The 25,583-nt window shown below is 49.0% G+C and overlaps 1 protein-coding gene across 4 annotated transcripts in view; it reads right to left on the reverse strand.

Moving 5' to 3' along the window:
* Positions 1 to 25,583, reverse strand: part of PRKCA (protein kinase C alpha) — a 363,871-nt gene that overhangs the window by 87,141 nt on the left and 251,147 nt on the right. For all 4 annotated transcript variants that reach the window (XM_024760799.1, XM_024760801.1, XM_024760802.1 and 1 more), the window contains 2 exons: positions 14,256 to 14,367; positions 10,842 to 10,970 (listed from right to left, as the gene is read on the reverse strand). In XM_024760799.1, the coding sequence (XP_024616567.1) occupies positions 10,842 to 10,970; positions 14,256 to 14,268 (142 nt within the window). In that variant the 5' untranslated portion in view covers positions 14,269 to 14,367. The remainder of the gene's footprint in view (positions 1 to 10,841; positions 10,971 to 14,255; positions 14,368 to 25,583) is intronic.

The following is a 25,583-nucleotide window of genomic DNA, read 5'->3' on the forward strand; positions in this document are numbered from 1 at the left end:
ACAAGGTGATGAGACCCAAGAGGAACTTGGTGGGAACCAGAACTTGGTCTGGGGACCCATCTCCACGAAGGGAGGCTTAAGCCTGAGTAACTGAGGGGGGAACTTGAGTAAATGGGGGGGTGTGGAAGGTACCTCCCCCTGCCCCTCCCTCGGCCGCCCCCCTCCACCTGATGACTTCCCCTCATCCGTGCTGAAAACAGACTGAGCTGAACTGAAAATAACCGAGGAGATTAAATGAAATTACATCAGGCCTGGCTCCCAGGCAGTTGCTAACAAGATCATAAGCGTTCACATCAGCGTGACAGACAAAGACAAAAATGTTTGCTGGCTCTCTTTTTTTTTCCCCACCCTGAAGTAGCCAAACCCTCAAGAGACAAGGCCCAATGAAACCAACCTTCTTTCTATCAGCTTTACGTGAGGTTACTGGCAGGATGTGCTCTCGCTGGCTCCGCTGAGGGAGCCCCACCTTCGCAGGGCGGGGTGGCCTTTGCTAGGCTTCCCCACCAGGAATGCGATGGCTGAGCATCACGTGTGACACCTGCTTAGCCGGCAGGGAAAGGGTTCAACTGTCCCAGACCAACAACTCTCCCCTACACTCCTGGTCACCGGAGATGGGCTCGGAGCTGACTCTCTTAGGGGCATACTCGTCAGGGGCTACCGGAGGCCTCGGGCCAACAGGGGACTGGTATTAGTATTTGCTTCTGGAAGACGACGGTCCTCAGAGAGAAAGACAACATAACAACAAGCCATTCCCCTCGGCCCTCTGTCTCTTGCTCTACCACGGTCTTGAATCTGAGAATACAAAGTTGAAGATAAACATTAATTAAACTTCCCACGTCGGGGCTAAGAGATTTTCACCTAGAAAAGCCTCTTATCACCTCACCTCCAGTTTTAAAAGAATCTGGATGTTCTTACTACCTTTGGGATCTTTCTCCGACTGAGCCCATCTGTCAACACTTCAGACCTTCCCAAGGTGACCACGTGCATCAAACCTAACGTGAGACTAAATTAACTCCCGAAAGAGGCAAGGCTGGGGGCCAAGTATCCTGGATGTAAAACTTAATCTGGTGAAATAAGCAAGCTGTTCGTACACCACTGGGCCACCACCTACTCGACAAGACCGCCAGGGGGAGGGAGATCCAACGGGCAGACATACAGTGGCAGGACCCTCAGGCCAGAGAGCCGGCACGGGGTGAAGATTCCGTTCCCCGCGAGGTTTTAGGAGGTGGGCATTTGAGATCTAAGTGCTGTGGCAAGGATGCAATGGGGAGGGGACTCGCCATCCACAGCTAAACCGCCACAGTTTACAAGCAGGAGAAAGAAGCCACGTCACTGAGCTTGGAGACCAGGGTGCTCTTGCCTTCAGGAAATGACACTGGCGACCCTCTGCCCCTCATCCTGGTCTTGCTGCTTCCCACAAGCACCCAGTGCACTCAGTATAGAAAGCTATGTTCAAATCACTGCACAGAGAGCCCCGCACGAGGGACAATCCACAGGAAGACACGCTGCTAGCTAGTACACACTTGACAGCTCTGCCACAGACAGGTCAGGATGTCAATGATGACTTGTCCCTTGGAGAACGTGCAACCTCTTTCTTGGTGGATGTGTGTCTCTCTGAAGGACCCCAAGAGTCATGCGGCTTTAATAATTTGCCTAAAACAGGATCATTTCCATGTGATCCAGATACAGGGCTAAAATGGGAAGAGTTGCTTTGGATTTGGGAGGTAGCAGCACAGTATAAAGCTGGGTCTTTTTTACGCAGTGCTCGCTGGGCTCTTCTAACATCCTCCTCCTCTGCTCAACGCCCACCTCTTAGAAACAAATTCAGGGCACTGAGTACAGTAGATAAGACGCCGTCTCGGACCTCAAAGGGCTAATGGTCTGGTAGCAAGAGATCAGCAGGCAGATAAACATAAAACCACAAAATAAATGTTAGAAAGGGCGTGGGGAGAAACTGGGCCATTGTAGGCGGGGCACAGAATGGTAGGAGGGGCTTCATGAAGGGAACTGGGGCTGAGGGTTAAACAATACTCCTGATGGAGCAGGGTAAACAGCACAAGCAAAGATGAGCAGGTGGGAACCAGCCTGCCCCCTGGGGAAACGGCACGTAGCTTTTCTTCACGATGCGAATGCGGAGTGCCAAGGTGTGGGTGGGGCACGGGAGGGACCAGACTGCAGAGGCAGGCAAAGTACCGGCTGCTGAAGGGGTCACACAGACGTACGGCACCTGATATTTAGGAATGGCCAACCAAGGAAGAAGACAGAGTAGATAAATCCATGGAAAACACACCAGGGCTTCCCTGGTGGCGCAGTGGTTGAGAGTCCGCCTGCCGATGCAGGGGACGCGGGTTCGTGCCCCGGTCCGGGAAGATCCCACATGCCGCGGAGCGGCTGGGCCCGTGAGCCGTGGCTGCTGAGCCTGTGCTCCGCAATGGGAGAGGCCACAGCAGTGAGAGGCCCGCGTACCGCAAAAAAAAAAAAAAAAAAAGAAAAAAAGAAAACACACCAGTGGTCAGCTGGAAGCCCATGCATCTGAATGTGGCAGTGTGCAAGCACTCCTCTGGGACAAGCTTGCTGCTAGGTGCTTTTAGCTCCAAGGCAGTTCCTGTTTTCTTTTGCAAAGGCGGTGCCTGGATGTTAAGCCCCGGCCAAGCTAGAGATGGCTTCTTCCAAGACTGAGAATTCGAGAGCAAGGGTGAGGCCGCGACGGCGAGGCAGGCTGACAAAGGACACAGCCGTCGCGTCTGGCCCACTCCTGCACGATCGGTCGGCACACATCTTGACGGGTGTTTGTTTCCATCCTTCTTGCCCATTTCAGGTCTCCACCCTGAGGCAGGGAGGAGTTCGGCTGGGTTCCCTGTTGCCATTTTTATCGCCAGCTGTTATCTAAACCCTGGAAAAGGGGGTTCTGGGGGTCATGACGACAGTGCCAAGGGCCAGCTCAGGGTGGCCTCACCTGTTCACTGGAAGATGGAAACACGAAATGGCCAACACTGTAGCCACACGGTGTGGGCCTATCTGTAGTAAGGGGAGGGAGTTGCGATGGGCACACATCTGCCCTCGGCCAGAGCCAGGAGCCGGCAGGGTAAGGGGGTGGGAGGCGTGGGCCTGGGCACCAGCGTCAGGATGGCCTCCATTCAGCAGCCGGGGGACCTGGGCAGGTCACGCAAGCTCTCGCAGCCTGTGTCTGTGGGACAGAATGACGACAAGGATGAGAGCACTCTTCCGGAGGGGTCGTCGTGATAACAGGAAAGCATCCAACCAGGGCTCGGGACGTGGAAGGGGCTCAACAAGCACTGGTTTCTCCTCTCATAGGACCCAGGCCCTCCGGCAGCACCCGCGGCTCCCGTGGTGTGCACTACGTCCCCCTTTCCCACAGCGGCTCACCGTGTTCCGACCAGCTGGCTACTGGCATCCCCGTCAGGAGCTCGGAGGCTGGTTCATCTGGGGCTTCCTTCCAGCCCACAGGGATTTCTACAGAGGGCGTTTAAGGGCTGTACCCACCAGAACAGGAAGCTCCAACCTAACAGAGCTCAACTGTTTGGAGGTTTGGTTGATTTGAAAATTTTCACTAGTGATTAACGTTCGCCTCACAGGCTTTGTGTGTGCGCGTGTATTTCACACGCACTTTCAGCGTTTCGTGCTTGCTGAACCATTTGGAAGTGAGTTTCAGACGTCAGGGAAAATCGCCCCTCCACTATTTCAGCATCTCCCCCATAGCCACATTGCCACAACCACCCAGAAACGTCGTGTGGATCCAAAACCACTATCTAAAGGGTGGTCCAGACTCGGATTTCTGCGCTGCTCCCCGGACGTCCTTTAGAATTGTTATTTTCTTGGGTCACAGATTGTGCTCGATTATCAGGTCTCTTTAGTTTCCTTTAGTCAAGAACAGTCCCCTTGACGGTTTCTGTTTTTCACAATAATAACATTTTTGAAAAGTCCCAGTCGGTTACCAAGCAGGATGTCCCAATATCTGGATTTGTCTACCTTTTTTTTTCCCTCATTAGATTCGGGTAATACAGTTTTGGCTCCAATACTGGACGGGCGCATGACACTGTGTACTTTCTATTACATCCCGTCAGGAGCAGCGTCCTTTCGGTTTGCCACATCATGGAGGAGGCTGAGTATGACCGGGAAGGTGCCACGTACCAAACGGGCAACATGGCTACACAGGAAAACATTTAGTCCAGGTACCAGCATTCTGACTACATACCCTCGACGGGGCATCGCCTGAGGCTTTATTTAAAATGGCAATAAATTCTTGAGCTTTATGGAGTAGGCTCGTTCTTGGTAGAGGTGTTGCTCTACTGATTCCGAAACTGCTGCACGTGATGTGGGGTAGGGCAAACAAATGGGCATGCTGACATCACTGGGGACCAGGGGTCTTACTGAGGGAGGATGGAGAATCAGTGAGGACTGGGAAAGGTGGAGAAGAACTCCGGTCCAGGATCAGAGCCAGAGGCAGCAGTGGGAGGTCATAAGAAAAAAACCTGCCTCTGTCTACTGGAAGCGCTTAGAGGCAGTAGCACCCTGGGAGCCCCAAGCACGCCCAGAACCCCGACTTTGGATTCTTATCATCACTCCCATTTAAAAAAAAACTCCAGTGTTCCTCAGAGAAAGGAGGCTCCAGAAAGAAAGGAAGTACTGAAAAAATGGACGGGTCACGTCAAGGGGATGCAGAGCCAGCACGAAGGGGCTCCCGCTGGCCATATTTTGAACAATTTGAACATTTTAAAAAGACACTAAAAAAGAAATAGTGACCTCAAATTGCTACTTAAAAAAACTGTAGGGAGACATAAAGGGAAAGCTTTTCTTTCAGATGAATGCCGGCTACTGAACGTTGAAGCAATTACAGAACTAGAAAATCACCATTTTGCAACCGTCAGTATAATAACTGATTAAGGCTCGACCACGGCTGCCAAAACCATGAGACAAAAAGTTGCTGGTCTCCAAGTACAACATCCAGCCCCCTCATTAATTATGAGTTTAAAGAAGGTAACTTTGCAGTGGAGGGATCTGATGAAAATACCTTAACCAGGTGATCAAAGGTAGCATCACCGGTAATGGACAATCTGGATATACTTGAGGGGAAGCAGCTGCCTGAGGACCCCTCTCTATCCCAAAGCGAAGGACCAGCCACAACAGCTGCGTCACCTTTTGGCTGTTGAGCTGGATCTGATTCCCACAGCCAAGCTTTTATTTAATAGAAATGACCTCCAACTAATACCTTTCCCGCTCTGCAAGCGGCTTGGTCCAACTGCTCCTTGCTGGCAGCCCCAAACAGGTTACTATACTCCCAGGCCTTCCTGCCGGGGGCGGCAGGGCGGGGAGAGGGCATCTGAGCAAAGCTCTGAGGTGACCGATGGGCCGCCTGCCACGCCTCCTGTCCCGGAATCGACAAAGAAAGTCGAGGGTCACAGTGAACCTCGGGGTCACGCCTGGAGTTCAGGGTGGGAGGGTGATGCTCTGTCCTTGCTGAAAACACAGCCACCCGGAACTGTAAATGCTCCTGCTAGAGAAAGAAGTATTTAACTGGGAACTATTACCCCGTGACTCCTAAGACCCGTGCAATCTGTAAACTGTGATGACTGTAGCCCTAACCCCTTGAAAATGGAGAGAAGTTTCCCCCCAGCTTTCCCCACGGCGCACTCAAAATCCCTGAAATCCTGGACTGGGTCAAGCTTCCTGAACACACCAAGCACTTCCGCGGCCCAGCATCTTTCCTTGAAGTGTCCTCTCCCCATAAGGACTATGTCTTCCTTACCTTAGCACCCCCAGGGCCTCGCAGAGAGCCTGACACACAGCTTATAAACGGATAACACACAGTCGGATCAAAGAATGAATGATTATTATGCAAAGCTGCCTCACCGCCTTGACTCCATCCCAATGACGCTATTAAAAGGTGGAAGAACACACAGAGGGAGCAGTATTCTTTAAACCAACAACCGCATGAGGGCAAAGTCCCGACACAGAGCTAGAAGAGAGACACAGGACGCGATCTGTAGGCCGCTGGGACCTGCAGGAAGTGCCCCCCAACCCTGGAACTCCATTTAGAAGTTCATCTCCATAACTTAACAACCCAAAGTAGCTGAGAAAAGCAGACTCCTCTGCAGTCATCTATGTGGGGAAGAGATGTACTCCCGAAACAGCTGCAAAGCATACGATGTTCTTCCCATTTACTTACAACATTAAATTGAAAATTCGTTCCCACGAGTGGTATTGCTGAATTCATACCACTCCTCCAAACCAGATAAAAAGTACACAAGAATGTAGGAAACCTATTAAAATCGCATACTGAACGAAAAAAAAATAATGACACTGTTCAGATAACATCAGCACCACTGCCCAAAGGCAAAAAATAAAAATACACCACAAAAGCGGAGGCCTTTCCCAGAAGTACCGTACCAATCTCGAAAGGAAACTGATCTCTGATTTCAAAAGGGTGATTCCATCCCAGGAGTCCGCTGGGAATTTCTACTTTACTTTGGGAATTCTTTTCAATTTGAGTGATTCTGCACAGGTCAAATGGAAATGGAGCCAATCTAACAATTAACACAGGTGCTTCGGGTTTCAGTGCATTTTCCAAGACATGACTTGCATTGGTATCATAAGCCCTGCTCGTGATGGTTTACTGTTTAGATGTGCGTTCCCGTTAAGGCCGGCTAATTCCTCTACCCCATCTCAGCCATCAGCTGCAGGTCTCTTCCCTCTGGCCTCTCAAACACCTACAGTCCTTCAGCCTCTTCCTCCGCGGGGTCCTTCCCTCCCCACGCCGTACGCCCCAGCACCTCCCATGTGACTGTCTGGCACCCACGTAACTGAGCATTTCATTATACGTGGACTTGGTTTGTTCTTTAATTCCTCCACATGTTACACTTTTCTCCCCTGGTCCCAAGTCCCACGTTTAGACCTTCTGTCACCTCAGAGAAGCTGTGGGGTGTCGAGCGTGGGTTTGCTATTCATCCAGAGGAGCCTCTTTAATTAGCAAGAGAGACCTGGGAGGCTGACAGCATTGGGGTGCAGGGGTCAGATAGGGCTCAGGCCGCCTCCCTTCACTTTCCGCCTCGGAACTCGGAGCAATTTCCTTCCCCCACCACGTTATCTCCTTTCCTCATCTTGAAAATGAGGGCAAGAACAGTACGCTGTGGTATAATTCTTGAGGGGTCAGGAAAACAATGACTATGAAAGCACTCGGCATGGGGAAAGGTCCAGTCCTGTGGACAGCAGTACGTACACGGCAAGGACCCGGTCAATGGCAGCTGTTGCTATGGAAACCGTCTGTCCAGACACCCACACGCAAGTGCCAGACCCGCTGGGTGAGGAGGGGAACAGGCAGGTGATGCAGAAAGGGTGTTAGGTACCGCGAGGGAGGGGCCCTGCCCTGTGTTCCTCGCCAGCCTTTTATACTGGAATAAGGAAGCCTGAGGTCTTCTCTTTGACTCTTTAAAACCATTTCTAGTGACTAACATAGGTACCTATCGTTCACAAATTTATCGGGTACTATTGAAAAATGTGACTACATTGATGCCTAAAGTATGGTTACGTAAGGACGTGACTATCAGGGGCTGCTGGGTGAAAGGTGTAGCGAACTCTGTGTTACTTTTTTTTTTGCGGTACGCGGGCCTCTCACTGTTGTGGCCTCTCCCGTTGTGGAGCACAGGCTCCGGACGCGCAGGCTCAGCGGCCATGGCTCACGGGCCCAGCCGCTCCGCAGCATGTGGGATCCTCCCGGACCGGGGCGTGAACCCGTGTCCCCTGCATCGGCAGGCGGACTCTCAACCACTGCGCCACCAGGGAAACCCTCTGTGTTACTTTTGTGACTTTTTTTGTACCATAAGCTCTACTCGTTATGGTTTATTGTTTATATTTCTGTTCTCCTTGAAGCCAGGCTAATTCTGATTCTGAAAATCTAAAATTACTCTAAAAGTCTTAAGGAAATGATTACTAACGGGTTATTTCCTTTAGTTTGGATGTCTATATTTAGGACTGAATTTCCTGCACACAAATAACTACTGTATTTTTAAGTTAGATTTGCTGTGGACTGAATGTTTGTGCCTCCAAGTTTGTATGTGGAAGCCCTAACCTCCTACGGTGATGGTACAGGAGGTGGGGCCTTGGGAGGCGATGAGGTCATGAGGGTGAGGCCCTCAGGATGGGATCAGTGCCCTTAGGAGACACCACTGAGTTTGCTTCCTTCCTCCCTCTTCCCACTCCCAGACTCTCTCTCTCTCTCTCTATCTCTCTGTTTGTCTCTGTCTCTCTCTCTGTCTCTCTGTCTCTCTCTCTCTCTGCCCCCCACTCCCAAGTGAAGACACAGCCAGAAGAGCTCTCTCTCTCTCTATCTCTCTCTTTGTCTCTGTCTCTCTCTCTGTCTCTCTCTCTCTCTGCCCCCCACTCCCAAGTGAAGACACAGCCAGAAGGCAGCCCCTGCAAGCCAGGAGGAGATTTCTCTCCAGAAACCAAACTGGTGGCACCTCGATCTTGAACTTCCCGGCCTCCAGAACCAAGAGAAATTCAGTCCATGGTATTTATTATAGCAGCCTGAACTAAGATAAGATTCCAGTTCCTACTGGTACTGTCATTAAAATATCTCTACTTCTATCAGTTGAATATGTAACCATTAAAGTGAACATCTGTGTGACTTTGGGCAAGTTATTTAATTTCTTTGTGCCTTGGTTTCTTCATCTATAAGGATAATAAACTTTCGTACAGGTTTAAATAAGTCAATTATGTGTGCTTCGAAGGTGGCCCTTTTGTGGGAAGTGCTCAGTCACTGAGAGCTGCCGCTGCCGCTGCTACAGAAAAGCACTGCTGAGTTCATGGTCTCTGCACAAACGTGCAGACTCGCTCTCGAGACGTGACCTAGACTGCAGCCGTAGGTTACACTGGTTGGCTTTCATGCATGAAAAGTCTCCAACTCAGGGAGGGTGTCTTCCCTTAAGATGATTCCACAGTTGTGAGTCAAGTTCAACTCTTGGCAATGTTGGAGTGATTAGCATAGGAGTCCCAGGAGGATACACCTGGCTGTCCGTCCCCTGCAAGGTGGGTCTTTCTCTCGTACCGTGTGCCACCCCAGACAGCGCATCTGTGCCCCTCTGTGCAGTTTCACACCTGCAAGCCTCTTGAGGCTCACAGAAGAGCCTGGAACACTCAGGCAGCGCCACATGGAGAAGGCACGGGCTGGTCTAGCACGCACAGTCTGTTTTGTACTCAGAAGCAAAGGAGTGCGAGCTGAACGCTGAAATCCCTGCCAGGCAGTCCAGCCCTCAGGGAGCTGGGGCCCTCCCGGCTGAGCTCCGACTGTCCCCTGTGTGTCCACCACATCACCATGGCTGTGGGTCGCTGTAAAGCCTGGGAGAAGCGCGGCGCTGTTCAGCCAACAGGCATTCTGCTGCGATCCCTCACCACTTTTACTCAGTCTCTGTTTTATGGTAATTTTCTCTGAAACTGCATGCTCCCTGCCCCCAGGATGGGACTTTGATCATGAGGGAGCCGTAGTAAAAAAGAGAGAGAAATAAGCCTGGGGCTGTGACGGTGCAGCATCCGTCCAATCAAAGGGAACGCAGGCGAGAACCGCAGCCCCAAGCTCAAGGGGGCAGGCAGGATGGTTTTGAGAAAATCGAGGAACTTCTCTGAAACACAAAGGCACCAGGGGTCCTGTGTCTGTGACGGGGATTTTATGCACAGTCCCATTCTGACCATTAGCCGTGTGTGGTTCGTTTCATCAGGTTACCCAGCCACAAAGTGTGTGGACCCTCTCCTCGCAACACCTCAAAACCCTGTTTGATGTTCCCTGAATTCTTACCTGACAGGACAGCACTGGGTAGAAAACTGGATTGTTTTCCAAGGAAAAAAATAGTGAGGATGTTCCCCAAAGTGAGCTTTCTCTGGGACTCCTCCCCCCACCCCACCCCCGCTTTTTCCTTAAACAGACCCTTCAAGTCTTTTTTTCCTATAACATCTTCTGTCATTTACAAGAAAATTAAGTCAGTTTTTCCACTTTTAAATACAAATGGGAACACAGTACGTTTGCTGATCTGATGAGAATAAATGTCCTGGTCCAGGAGAGGGCAGCGTACGGTACGGGTGGTACCCGAGAGGCCTCCAGAGCAAGGAAACGAGGCTGCCACCTGAGACTTTAAACCGTACTCAGCACAGAGGGCGTCACCTGGAGGACCCTCGGCTGAGTGTGCATTTGGCGGGAAACCAAAGGAAAAGCTGTGCCGTGACAGTGCGCACCCTGACACGGCCCGGAGGAGGGGCGCCTGGCCTGGGGACATGGAATTCTGGTGCCTCAGCCGTCTTGTCTGTGAGGTGCAGGTGGTGTGATGGTTAGAAGCACGGGGTCTGTTACTATGAGACACTGCAGCGTTCCCATTTCTCTGTGCCTCGGTTTCCTCTTCTGGAAAATGAGGCTAATGATCTAGCAGTTGTGAGAAGCAGATAAATTAATCTGTGTGGATTTCTCAGCACCGCACCCAACTCAGAGGAGGCGTAAATACTCGAGGCAGCTGCTGTTACCATCACGGCGGGCCCATCAGGTCATCACAGCCCGACGCCCTTAAACACCTGGATCAGCCATCGCCCGCCCTCGCCCGGGTTCCACCTTCACCCGTGGCGTCTTGCTTAGTGGCTTCTGGTGTGCCCATCACCAGGGGGACAGAACACTTCATCCGCACGGCCGTGGCGACCCTGACTGACGCTGAGCATTTGGGGATCCGGGAGGCATGTTCATGAGACCCCGTGGCTCTGCGTCCGAGCAGCCCGGGTCTTGGCCTGCCCTTGATCCGAAGTACACGGAGCACCACACACCTCACACCCGTCCGAGACTGCCTTACCTGTGACGTGGAGCTTTTCCTCGGTGACCTCGGCCTTCAGGTAGATCCGGCCCCTCTTCTCCGTGTGGTCCATCCCGCAGAGGCTGGGGACGTTTATCACGCACTGCTTGTGCACGTTCATATCACAGGCTGCGAGTCAAGAGAGCAAAGGGTGAGGCTGGGCGTGTGGCCTGGAAACATCCCTCCCTCGGTGTTTTGGCTGCATGAACAGAAGTGAAAATGAGCCACCCTCTAACTCGATACTCTGCTATAATGCTTTTGGTGACATAAAGAACGGTTAGCAGATGTCCCTTACAGCACAGGCTGCATGACAGTGACAGCGTCCTTAAAATACTCGATCCATACTTGTCCAGTCTTAACTGAAGCGAGACACCCCCCTGTCTTCTGTGAATGCTTCCAATACATAACAGCATACAAAATCCACATAGGTAAATGCATGTAGAGCACAGGCTAATTACTATTTTATGTACACAGAGGCAAATGACATGCACATTTTAAACAGACGATTCTTTCTGCCGAAGAATTTCTTATGCCTTTCTGAGAATTTGCAGGTTGAGTAAAGGAAATTCAGAAAATGTTCCTTTCCTCAGTAAACCGTATTTCCAAGGAGGCTTAAGTGCATTGCTTTTGTTTGTTGCTGTTTTTAAAAGAACCTGTGCTTGATATGTTAAACCTGTCTTCAGATATTTAAATATTATTCTGAGTAAAACAAATACACGCCTGGCATAAGCCATTTCTCACCAGCCGACATTACGTGGGCGAGAAGTGGGGGGGAGGATTAAAAAAAGATCAGTCTTATTGTAATGGACTAAAGGAACCCTGAAGAGAGTCCGGTGCACTGAGCACAAACAGAAGACTGTGTAGGTGTTTCAGCTCTACTGGACCTGTACCTTCAGGTTTCCAGAAGGAGGGGCGGCCCTGGGATGCTTGTGAATCCTGCAGGGGATGTTACAAGGCTCTTCTGAGCCTTCATGCCCCTTTCACCTTCAGTGGTTAATTTTAACGTGGTGAACTAAATAGCAAGAAGCATCATGGACAACGGATCTCGGCTACGATTATTAAACACCGAGAGCAGGAAAAGGGATACAACGAGGGAAGCACAATTAATGTGGATTCACTCCCAAAGGGAAGCGTTCAAAATCACGTACCCTGATCCGGCCAATACAAAGCCTCTTGAAAAGCTGTGCTATGACCCGCATTGACCAAATCACGTGTTCAAGTACTTGGGCAAAGCGTACAACTTAAGGGAATAAATGCCAGACCTCTGGAAAGGACGTGGACCTCAGGGGGGGCGTGGGAGGTGAAAGGGCCCTGGGCTGTATCTTTGTCTCGGCGCTACTGTCCGCGGCTTGTATCGTACATGCTGGGAAGCTCATTGGCTTTCCAACTCCCTTTCCTACTCCGCAAACTAAGAGGCCTGCACAAGTGGTTGCTGACTTTCTTTGCACCAAGCAGAAGTGTCTACAGCATCATAACCTACTGTGTGTAAGGGCAGAGGAAGAGGGTTCTTCTCTGCAGAAGTGGCTCTGGCTGGGGGGTGCTCTGGGTCCTGGCACCCATCTGCTTATTTTCCTGCGTCCCCCAGGAAGGAGCACAGGCAGCCGCCCCAGAAACCCTAGGACTCCAAGGCAAAGAGCTTAAAACAAAACACACTGGTTTTCAAAACTTTTACTGACAGAACCCATTTTACAACTAAAATGTTATTAAGCAGGACCCTAACCTACAAACCAGATGAGTGTCATTTCATTAGCATACACTTAGTTGATAAATTCAAATCTATACCACTTATTTACGATAAAGACATTCCTGGATAACCGAGAAAGGCCTCCGGTGCGAACAAAACTTTTCACCCAGCCGTTAGGGGTGCTAGGCGAAGACTCAGTTCCGCCTCAGCGATGCATTTATTCCCGTCTTGTGTTAAAGTTGGACAGCATCCCCAAATCCTGGTTCACCCAGAAGAGGACGGGCAGCTGGTGCCCTTCTTTAAGGGCACACTTCACGACCTCGGCTGACTCTGCAGCGGGTGTAGCAGGAGAAACGGGAGGGCCCCGTCTGCAAGGTCACCTTCAACTCGCCGAGGTTGAGTGCCTAACACAGCTGAGGATTCACTTTTGTTCCAAGTTTTAAAATAATTAAAAGTGTATTTACAAGTGCACTTAGAATCCTCACTTGCAGAGCCTCTGAAAACAGTGTCTTTGGCATCCTAGCGTTTCCCTAAATGCAGGAAGCCACCGGCCTTGCTGATCGCGAAGCTTCCGTGAAGCTCTTAGATTCCACAGCTCGGGAAGGTGAAGCAGCCCCGCGTTCTGAGAAGCTATCTGAGGGTCCGCTCCATAAAGTTCACAGAGCTTGATGGTTATGTGCAGTTGGCCCTTGAGTGACACGGGGCTGAACTGCATAGGTCCACTCAGACACGATTTCTTTCCAACAATTCCACAGCTGCCCCCCCCACCCAATCCATACCCCCATATCCGCTGACTGTGGGCGCTGAGCGTCCGTGGAGGGTCCTGGAACCGAGCCCCCTCGGATACTGAGGGAAGACGACATACGTATGTCTTTGCTCCGTGTCGGGACACACAGATGAGGCTCTGGGCCCTAAAAGCCATCATTAACGCATGACACATCTTATATTCCCATAACCCTTCCCCTTCTACTAGAAAAAAAACAGGCTCAGTAAGTACCTTTTCATGTCCTAAGAATAAAATTTTATTGAAACAAATAAATAGCCTGGGGAATCTCATTACATGACAATAATCAAAGCAAAGAGTTTCCACAGAAAGAAAAAGATGTTTTTCTTTCCTCCCGGTGTTTGGTGGTAATACACACAGAGCAGAAAGGGGAAGAGGAGAGGACGGAGGTCTTCCGGGGTTTCATCTCTAACTGGCCTGGTAGGAATCTGATCTGTCCAGAAACACACAGGCCAAGTGAGCTTCAAAAGTAAGATGCCCGCCCCGTTTTTATTTTTGCTGTGGTTTCAGCGCTAAGGAGAGCCTACTGGATTTTTCCACAGTCCGCCCACTAATCAGAGACCCAGGAAGATAATGAGTACGAATGCTCAGCTCATCTTGAAGCCAAACCAAATGTGGAGTCTGGAGGTGGGGACACACGGCATTCGCTGTGGGTCTGACAGGCCTGCGTGCAACAGCGATCACAGATCTCCACCACGGAGGACTGGGGTAGCAGCGACCTCATTAAATCGGGTGCTTTTGGGGTGAGGGCTCAAAATTAGGCAGTTTAGTAGTTTAATAAACCACAACTTCGACAGCGGAGAGATCCTCTCCTTTTTCGGGAGAGTCCATATCTGAACGAATTCTACTGACGAGCTGAAGAGTCACTAAGTCTTGAAGGGCCCTGTCAAGCCCGGACGCATGCTGCAGGGCCTCAGCATCTACTAAGAAAAGAAAACTTACTTACTGTCACACTTCATCCCCTGATGGATGAGCCCGTACAGCAGCGACCCACAGTGATCGCAGAAGGTGGGGCTTCCATAGGTGTGGATCTTGAATTTGTGCTTGCTCCTGGGGTCCTGAGGGGAGAAGCAGCACACTGAGCATCAGTCACGGGGAGACCACACCTGGGGATGAGGCCCGCCTCAGGCCCGCCCTTCCCGTCTCCACAGCAAGGCTCCAGGCGCCAGACTGTGTGTGCACCGTGGTCTGAGGTCACACGGTGGGCAGGGGCACCTCTGCCGCATCGTGTTTTAAGAGGCTGCCCGTTCCGGGCTGGGCACTGGATGCCCACGTTCCCTCTCTTTCCGGGGTGTAATCCGCACACAGCGGGGTTTCTCCCAAAGCTACCACTTCTGGACCCAGAGCCATCAAGGTACCCGAGGGTGAGCAGAGCGGTTCAGACACCGTGGTCTTGCCGCATCCCCGGGGCCCAGCGTGGGCTGTAGCAGGCACAAAATCAGGGTGTATCTGTGAAGCTGAGCTGAGTGACCCTGGAGCCATTCAGCAGACTTGGGGCCATTTCCTTTAGGGCGAGGCTTCCAGGAACATACTCTAAGACCAGATATGCACCCAAACCCACAGGGACGTCTTCCTGCTTCTGCACCATTTCCAAAGCAGCACACGCATTTGCAGAGGGAAACGTCAGTGTAACCAGATGAACGCTGCCAACGCCTGGAAGCCCCTCCCCTAGCCCCCGTGGCGATTCACCTCCTCCAGCACCACGCAGATTGCTGAAGGGACAACTAGGCAGCCTTTTTCCAAGGAGTGTTTTGTTCCTCAACCTACAGATAGATTATAGACAAGGAAGCCAAAATCACATCTAGCACACAGTAGTAATGACAGAGCACGGACTCTGTGGTCACACTGCCTGTGCTCAAATCCCCTTCCCTTCCTTCCCAGAGGCATGACCGTGGGCAAATTACTCATCCTTTCTGCCCCATCTACACACCGGGAAATTAACAGGACTTGTCTTACGTGGTTGATATAAAGACAAAACAAGTCAATCTTAGTGAAGGGCTGAGAAGGGAAAACCCGCGTAAAGCAGTAGCCCCTCTGCTTCCTGCACCTCTGTTTATTCATACGTAAAGTAGAGCACTGAGCTAAAGGATCAACACATCCTATTTGAGCGGTAAAACAATTTCATCCTCAACATGCCACATCAGAACCCTTCCTCATTCAATTCCTCCTCCCAAACCATTCTCTGTGGCCCGAGCAGGTACCACTGTCTGAATGAAGGAAGATGCCAGGGGAGCAGGGTTATGGGGAGGAGAAACCACGAGCTCCACTACAGACAAGGGAAGCCTGGGGTGTCCTTGATGTGTCCTTTACTCTGGGGCTTCTCCAATTTGCAAAGATACTCAAAGAAAGATATGCTTGGCTTCTGACCTTCTAAGAGCCTGGGTGCTGGTGATGTGAGGGAATTCCAAAGGTGATCGTGACTTCATAAGATAACTGACCTTTTGGGTGACACTGGAACCTAAAATCTAAGACACATACCGACCAATGAATTATTTTGACTACTTTTTAAAGACAGAAATTAAAAAATTCTGGAATATTTTAATCATGCAGATTAAAATAGTATGAAGAATAGTAAGTCAAACGCTCACGTAAACTGGATAAATGTTAGCATCCCTCCGATCTGCCACTGCATTTATTATCATCATCATCCTCATTCTGCAGAGATGGTAGCGTTCTTCGAAGTCTTGCGGCCAGTGAACATCAGAGATGGGATCTGACCCGTAGCTGAGGCTTTAACACTGGTTCCCATCCGAGAGCTTTCAGAAATCCACCCAGAATGAGGCTCTGGCTCCTAACACCCTTAAAATTTTTTTAGTATTTGCAACACAAATTCTTTTTGAAATGAGAACACCACCTGTTTCTTGTAAATAAAGTTTTACGGGACACAGCCGTGCTCATTCATTTACGTATTTCCTGTGGCTACAATGGCAGAATTGAGTGACAGAACCTGCATGGCCCACAAAGGCTAAAATACTAACTGGCCCTTACAGAAAAAGTCTGCCAATCTCTGCTCTAGGACCGTGGCTTCCAAAGTATCATCCCTACATGGCACCAGCATCACCTGAAACTTGTTAGAAATGAACTCATTTAGCCCTTCCCCAGACCAACTGAATCAAACTCGGTGGAGGAGGCCTCAACACGCCCTGCAGGTGAGCCTAACGTTGGCAGGTGCACAAGACGGAGAACCACTGCTTTAGAAGGTTCCTCCACAAATATTTAGTAAGTGCTTAATGGGTGCCAGGTGCCTACGTGTGTAAATGACTGACACAGGTCACTGGTTTACTTTGGAAATGTCTCTTGGGGTGAGAAAAATCCACACCTTCCTTGGGAGGTAACTTTTCCGGCCCATGGCAGCTGTGAACGTGGTCTGAAGTGCGGGCTTAGCCTTCCACCAATTTCCCCAATATCCCAGGATGCTGGGCAAAATGTCAAGGGCACAGGCTGGTGTCAGTACCAATTAAAAGTTCCCAATGCAGATAGTAAAGGTTGTGTCCTACCACGTGGAGGGCAAAAAGGAGGCCAGGGGGAAGGACAGCCTGCTCTCCCTGCAGGAGGACAGCATCAACCAGCGGCGTGAAGTAAATCCAGCATGGCAGCTCCCACACAGCCCCCGGAGCCTGGACGCACGAGGCGGTCCCGGGGCAGCTGTCCTGCCAGTTGGCTGCCACATCGATCTCTGTTGACGTGGCACACGGGGAACCTGCTTCACTTTTCAGGAGGACCTGAGGCTTACTCATCCAAGCCCATGTGGCACCTTCAGGCTCTCACCTTTGGAGGTACAGGAAGACAGCTGCCCCTCCTGGATGTGGCTGGAGAAGGACCAGGTTCTTGGAGTCTTTATACCCTGAAACTGTGCCAAGGACGGTGCCTGCGATAACAATGGCAATAACAACACAAACACACCACCTGCTTGCGGACCAGCCCTGTGTGCGGGAGCTTTAAGAAAACCATCATCTCTCCTATAATAAGAGCCTTTACCAGGATTCTGGAGACCTGTGTCCTGACTCCACCTTGATACAAACTCAGCAGCCTTGGAAAAGTCATGCCATTTATTTACAAAGCAGAAATAAACCTAGTCTGCCAATGTCCTAGCTGGGGGGTGAGGGTGAGGGAACATGTGAGAAGGGGCTTTGCAACCTGAAAGATCCCTGGATGAAGGCAAGAGAAGATTACTTCCAACAATAACATCATCGTCATAAACTCCAAGGTGTCAAAGGTTTCCCAGCAATACTTCAGGGACCTGGGCTCGCAAGGGGAGGGAGGAAAAAGCTAACGGGCTCCAGTGCCCACAGGCGGCTGGAGGGGAGGCCACGTTGGCAAGAAGGAACAGAACTCTGTCTGTGGCCCTGAGTCCTTCCCCTCCGCCCTGGACTCGCCCTCCAGGGCAGTGCCTGTGAGACAACCTGCCCATCCAACCTGCCTGGGCATCACGGCGAGGGGCCGCGACCACCTCCTGCGGCGCAGAAATGAACTCAGGAGCACGGATGCTCTTCCTGGTCTGATCTCACCTCGTCTGACAAGAGAAACCAGTGTCAGCTGAAGGGCTGTGACTTAGTGGAGATTTGCAGAGAGCAACTGCTCTAAAAATCAAACTTCCCGGATCTCTGATTTTCCATCAATAGCCAGTAACTTCTTTGGGCCCCAACTTCCTCATCTGGACCCCGAGGGTGCCGGTTGGATCGGGACCTTCCCCGTGGGATTTTGGGGAGCCTGACAGAGGTGTCGGGACGTCCCGTGGGATGAGGGTGGGAGAGGGAGGCTGCTGCTAAAAGAAAAATTTGAAAATAACTGGAATGGATGATCTCTTTGATCCTGTCTTGCTTTTAAAAAGAAAACAACCAACTTTTCATTTTTTATTTTGCAATAATCGAAGACTCACAAGAATCTGCAAGAAAAGTACAGACCGTCCATGCACTCCTCACCCTGCTTCCCCCACTGATAACATCTTACACGAGCGACCGCGGTATGTCAGCAAAACCGGGACACGGACACTGCTGCAGAGATGTGAACTAAATGGCAGGCTTGAGAGTTTCACCATGTCTTACGTGCAGAATTCCCAGGCATGTACTTTTATTGTACAACTTACGAATTAAATGCTCTGTTTACTGAATAGGGAATACAGTAATATTTGCTGGGTAAGTACCATTAAGTCAAACAGGACACATTAAGTCAAAAGCGCATCTGTCGCTGGTTCATCAAATATGTAACTCGCTGGATCTCATGGGAAGGGGCCCTGGGAGGACGAGTCTCAAGACTGATCTGAAGAGTAGAATCAGATCGCTTTTCTCTAAGCGTAGGAAGCACGTGCTGTGTCTAAAACGTTCTGATCAGTTTTTCAAAACAAAAGCATTTCAAGGCACAGGCCAACTGAGGGATCCCCCGAAGTGTAGGACCAGCCACGGGGCCTGGGACAGTGAAAGGTGTGTCAGCCATGGCTTCCAGGTGATGCTGGTAACCCGGATGGAAAGATAGGACCCCAAGGCAGGAGCTGTGCCCTGCGGGCTCCAAGATGGGCTTCCCCACAGCTGCTGAGTGAATCACACAAACAGTGCTTGCCGTGGCGTCCCCAAGAGGCTCCGTGTGGCCAGGGAGGTGCGCGCAGAGGAGCTGAGCCTTAGGTGCCCGAGTGTCACTCGCCCTCGGGTAGTGAGAAGCAGCGTTTGATGGACGGGACCCGAGGGGTCTTTCTGACATCTATAAACCTCGATGTCCAACCCTTCCACTGGGGAAGCCCCAGGTAGCACCCTGGCCCCTCTCACCTTGTTTTGGGTGTTCCCTACTCCTGGTCTAACCATCTTCTGCCAACACCCCATCTGCCGAAAACACCTTAAAAAGCAACAGCGAAGGCTGCTTCGTCCTGCCAGGAAGCCGCTCCAGATGCCGGGACCAGGCACGCTTTCATTCTTTCCTCTGGCCTTCCAGAGTGTTTTATTTCTTTTACCTGCCACTCATGCAGACAGTTATTCCTCTACCTTCCTCCCCCTCCATCTTCTCATCATTTATCACCAACCCCCCAGCCCCCGCCAGAGGACAGACGCTGAGGGCTTTAAAGAGATTTCCTAAAGCACACTGCTGAATTTGCAGCTGGACCAGAACCAAGGCTGGCAAGTAAGTTTTCACGTTATCTCTGGGCTTCCTGGAAACCGAAGCAAGGAGGGAAAAGAAACAAACATGATATTAGGTTCCTCTGGGACCGCAAAGCCACCTGGATGCAGAAACCTGCCTTAGCATCGCCTAAAGGCATTTTGTCTCATACACGGTGAACCTCCCTACACATGTGTGAAGGGGACCTCCGAATCTTTAACAAAGCACACTTCCATCCCTGTTCACCTGAGGATTCACGACAGGTATCCCGCATATAAGTGAGGGTAAGCCCGGCTGCACCCGGTGCCACAGTGACATGGCTGGTCTACATACCAAATCTGCACTACTGCCAAGTTGGTAACATTTTCTCACTTAATGCAATAGGTGCAGATCTTACTTTTTACTTCTCTAGGCACTGGCAACCTCTCATTAAGAGGGGTATGAAACCTGCTGTCATATGTCACAAGCCTGACATTATGCTATAACGAAAGCGGGAAACACTCAGCTCAGGTGTCTCTGTCGTCTACACGTTTGGGGGAGAAAAACAAGTTTTTGACTAAACCGATTTTCATAGGCACAAATGAACTCTAACCCACAAATCTAAATCTAGACTGCTTAGGAAAAAAATAACAGGTGAACATTTCAAGTCCTACTGGAAACATCTGCTAGCCTGCTTTTCCTACCTTAATTTTATAATACAGCAACTTAATTGGAAACATATCTCAGCATTTCTACCAGGACTGTTCAAAGTCCTTCAGCATCATCACCATCATTTTGTAACGCGTTCAGAGTAATAAACCCATGGGTCTGCAGCGCACACTATTTTGATGCTCATGGGCCTTGCATTTCCTAGACGTCTTCTTGTATTGTGTGTAAGCATCTAGAAGGCGTCTTCTAGATGTGGTTTAAATTGCAGACTTCCATGATGGAGACGCATCCAGCAACATGCAATGTGAAACCTCTAGAGGAGTTCAAACCCTCATACCCCAGGAGGCGGGCGCTCAATGATGCTCTTTGACGAGGATGTTTATATTTGAATAGACATCCCTTCAAATGCCCTTTTCATCGGATGAGTGAAAAAAACGGCAGGCTTCTGGCTAGAGGTCATCCAGGCTTGAATTTTCCACCTGAACGTGAGTGTCTCTGAAATGCCCTACACCTTTCCCATAGAGGGAGGACGGAAACCGCTGTCCCTGAGGGCTGGGGTTCAGGCTTTAGGAGTTTCTGGAAAAGACTGCCTTTCACTGAAGCCCGGGGTGCGATTTCCTCAGCCGCCCTGAGCAGTGTGGCTCCTTCAAGCTGCTCCCTCCACGTACCAGGAAAGGTCCCTGTTTCACCATCTGATGTGTTCCCATGAAGCACACTTGTAAGCCAAGCTTGGGTCTAAACATCACCCCCGTGCTGACTACACAAGCAACACCAAAAACACCGCTCCGAGGGTGAATCTGGCATTATTTCTGTGACCTTAAATTTCTTGGGAACAAGTTTTGTTTTGTTTTGTTTACGTCTATGATTTTAAAAATTCCTATTTAAAACTTTTTGTTAACATCAGAGTATGACCAAAACCAGATCATCTGACGAGGGTGACTTCATGTAACTTGGATACGATTCTAATCATTACATTGGACATCGCGTGTTGAGCAAACAAGGCTCTGACAGCCCTTCTCAGGCTCAGGAATCAGCCTGCTCAAGTGTGCTTTGCCTTTGATAATACCGGTCTTGTTGAATGTGGCCTGCTCTGAAACAGAACTAAGGATCTTCCATTTCTGGAGACAGTTAATTTTTGATCTTAATGTAACCCCATTTTATTCTGATGAGTAACATTTACCTTTACAATTGGACTACCTTGTCAAACCCAGCTTTGCTAGCAGAAAGATCCTTACGGGTTCTTTGCCCTGCTATGTAAGATGTTGTAATCATTAAATGAGAAGTGACAGAGTCTTTTAAAAAAATTCTATATAAATAGCTACCAGCAAGGCCAAATAAACCATAATTTACTTAAATTTTGGAATACTCTGTGGCAGTTAAATCAAATGAGCTAGATCTTTCTGTAACTAGATGGACAGATCCCCAAGATATATTGTCTAATGAAAACAGCAAGCTACAGAGGGAAACATAAAATATAGTGACATTTACATAAAAAACAGAATAAGGAATAACCCTCGGATAGAGAACAATAAAACAGCTTTTCTCTAGATAGATATATAAGTAAAATAGACCTCTGACTAGTTTCAGAGGTAACAGTGAGAGGAGGCTCTAAACACTATCGAAACGATTTAAGTAAAAAAAAAAAATGAATTCATACGTTATCTACGTAATCCAAATTACCAGGAATCCCAACTGAATTTATTTGGTTCTATTTTACCCCGTTCATGAGACCATTTAGAGGGACAGCCTACACATGGTGAAGGAATTCGGGGCACAGCTGTTATATCTGGTGGTAAACGGCTTTGTCTGTAGCTTCCCCAGCAATCTGCTGAGAAGGTGTCTACATGAGACCACGGTGCAGATATCTGGTCCCACCAGCCATCAATAAAACTGAAATCTTAATTAAAAGCTATAATATAACCAGCATTTCCTTATTTTGTAGTAAATTTTATATGTTAACATCTCAGGAAAACTTGACATATATAAACATCTTATCAATTACAGCTTTCACATTCCAAAAGAATCTTTGATGATTTAGTATGAAATTCTGATATTAAAATAAGATGCTTGAAATATGCAAGTATTGAAACCACAAAGCCTAACTATTATTCAGCAAAAAAAAAAAAAAAAAAGGTATTTCCGGGACTTCCCTGGTGGTCCAGTGGATAAGACTCCACACTCCCAATGCAGGGGCCCGGGTTCGATCCTTGGTCACGGAACTAGATCCCGCAGGCTGCAAACTAAGACCCGGCGCAGCCAAATAAATAAATATATTTTTTAAAATGTGTAGAAGAGCTGAATAGACTTTTTTTTTTTTTTAAAAAAGCTATTTCCTAGTTAGCTATCGATTTCTTCATTATACGTCAAAAATTATCTATTGTACACCTACTGTGTGCCAGGTGGTGTGTCCATAACAGTGAAGGCTCCAGGTCTGGCTCAGGGCCTGTTTCACGTGGGAGAGGCTGTGTTATACTGTGTTAACAAGTTCCTAACTTTCGGTGGCTCACCACAATAAACGTTTATTTCTCACTCTTCACCCTGGGGCCCAAGAGAGCAGCCCCTCCCTGGGATATTGCCAGTCTCATGGCAAAGGAAAAAGAGAAATGGCAGAACCACTCGATGGCTCTTAAATCTCCCACTTGAAAATGGTGCCATCATTTCCGCTCACACTTCACTGGCCAAAGCAAGACACACGGCCAAGCCAAAGTCAACGGGCCAAGGGTGTAAAATCCTCCCCAGGAAGGGGCAGTGAACTGAATAATAAAAGAATCTGCAAAGACCCACGGAGAGCTCAGTCTTTTGCCATTTTATATTATTTGACGAAGAACAACAGAGAACTTCCAACTGAAATCTTGTAGGTTTAAGGTCAACTGAAGATAGTTTCAAGTTGGTGACGTCAAATAAACCAATCTACGTTTTAGGTATCACATTAGCTTAGCAGCAAAGCTGTGATGGAAAAAACCCCAAATCTCATTGGCTTTCCACAACAAACCTTTATTTCTCACTCATGTTCTATGTCAGGTGCTGCAGGGTAGCAGTGCTCATTCTGGGACTAAGGGATTAAGAGGCCACCACTCCTGGGGACACCCCAGTATCAGGGGCAGAAAATCAAGAGGCAGGAACTGAACAACGAAATCTGTTCCTGCAAGAGGCATGCTTCTCAGCCCCTGGCTGCCACCGGTCCGAGCACAGGGCAAGCCTGACCCTGGGGGAGATCCTGTCCTCTGTGGGGAGCTGCCGGCCATGTGGCGATGGGTGGCGCCATCATCCTCTCACAGGTGACAGAGCAAACAGTAGGGGAAATAACCCAATCTTCCACATCTGTTCCTTTACCTCTTTATCTATACTTTATACCCAGGAGTTCATGAAAGTTTCTGTGTCAAGGATATATCATCATTTTTCCTTTTCCTGAAGTCAACCTGACTCCTCTGAGGGGAAAAAAAATCATTCAAATATTATGTTTCTTTGTCCGTTCAATCAGGTGAGTTAATTAACTAGATTTATGATAAATCTTGCAGATGACAATCTTCTCAGGAAAATCTCACATTTAAAAGAACGTTACTTTTTTCCGTTTTAAGCTTTTGTTTCGAATTATTTTTAGACTCACAAGCTATAAAACTGCAGAGTTCCCATGGAACCCTTCACTCAGCTTCCCTCCACGGATGGTTTCTTACAAAACCGTAGTAACACAGTCAAAATCCAGGAATGGCCGTAGGTACAATGCTATTATATGGATTTCACTGGTTTTTACACGCACTCATTGTGTGTGTGTGTGTGTGTGTGTGTGTGTGTGTGTAGTTCCTATGAAACTGATCACATTCATGGTCATGATACAGAAGAACTCTAGCCCCACAAAGAAGCCCCCTGTACTACCCGCCCCTCTAGAGCCATACCCTCCCCTCATCCACAACCGCTGGCAACCACCCATCTGCTTCTCTATTAGATAAACTTTTATAGCATTTTTGAAAGCACCAAACAATATCTGTGCTACTTAGAGATTTCGTTAGCTCCAATGCCCCAGTCTGAAGGGAAAACAAAACAGGAACCCAAGAAGCATCTTAATTATGTGAACCCTCGCCAGCCCTCAACAGTTATTTGTCTCCCCCCCAAAAAAATTCATGGCCAAGTTTATATGACTCTCTGAGAACAAATCAGAGGTAAATGGAGACGTATTTATTCAAGCCTCTCCAAGATTCCATCATCTTTGTCTCACTGAGTAAAGACAGAATTGGGTTGTTGTTCGCGTGAAGAACCCTGGCTGACACTCAGATGGGATGGGACAGATCTGAAACCTAAGATTTGGTGGCTGGATAATATGCCAGGGATGCTGCACTGATTTTTTTCACGGACTCGAAAAAGTATAACATTATTTGCAGGAAGGCTGACTTTCATGCCTCCCTATCATGTTGGAATTCCCAAGCAGCTAGTATTTGTTCAACTGATTAAACAAAACAGGCTAGGCAGAGGCTGTGTTCCTGTCTCTTTCTTGACTGCACAGTCCAGAGTGGGCAGGATCCTTCCTTTCTCTAGATGCCTGATTCCTTCCCCAGATTGTTTATTAGTCCCAGTAAATATTTCCAAAGTGGCAATCCTCTCCGAGCTACGTGAGATATATACTTCCTGACGCCCAGTGATCTTTTTGATTATAACCTTGTGGTACACATTAATCACCCATTATTAATGCCCAGTTGTTTACTCACAGGCTCAGTTATGTAGGTGAGATCGTATTTGTCATAATAAGACTAGAAAATACAAAGTAGAAAGGAAAATCTTATATTTTGGGTATGCTTCATTCAAAAAGATATGAGAGTGTGGAGGTGTGTGTTTTCTTAGGAATCATACTGAACAGGCTGGTCTGTGATTCTTTTACTTTTCTTAAACAGTTCATCTCCAACAACTTTCCATGTCATTAAATATAAGCAGTGTCTCATTATACTGTGGTATTTTATCATGTGGCCAAACCATATTTGATTTAATCAGTCCCCAGTTCCTGGACACTGAGGTTACTTCCAATTTCACTATTACAAACAACACTACCAACAGGTGTCTGTGAGCACACACGGTGCAAGCGTCTTATCAGCTCCTCAGGAAAAAAGCCAGAAGTGGAAATCTTGGGCCAAAGGGATGAACATGAAATAGTAAAATGAAAAGCTACGCATCCATTATAAGCCAGGGGTCTGGTTTTTTTTTTTAATCTTTTTAAAAAATAAGTTTATCTATCTATCTATCTATCTATCTACCTATCTTTGACTGTGTTGGGTCTTTGTTGCTGCGCGCGGCCTTTCTGTAGCTGTGGAGAGCGGGGGCTACTCTTCGTTGCGGTGCGCGGGCTTCTCATTGCAGGGGCAACAGGCTTCTCATCGCGGTGGCTTCTCCTATTGCAAAGCACGGGCTCTAGGTGCACAGGCTCAGTAGTTGTGGCGCACGGGCTTAGCTGCTCCGCGGCATGTGGGATCTTCCCAGACCGGGGCTCAAATCCGTGTCCCCTGCATTGGCAGGCGGATTCTTAACCACTGCGCCACCAGGGAAGCCCCAGGGGTCT

The sequence above is a fragment of the Neophocaena asiaeorientalis genome, unplaced genomic scaffold (assembly GCF_003031525.2).
Source record: "Neophocaena asiaeorientalis asiaeorientalis breed wild unplaced genomic scaffold, Neophocaena_asiaeorientalis_V1.1 scaffold30, whole genome shotgun sequence".
NCBI classification, from domain to species: domain Eukaryota; kingdom Metazoa; phylum Chordata; class Mammalia; order Artiodactyla; family Phocoenidae; genus Neophocaena; species Neophocaena asiaeorientalis.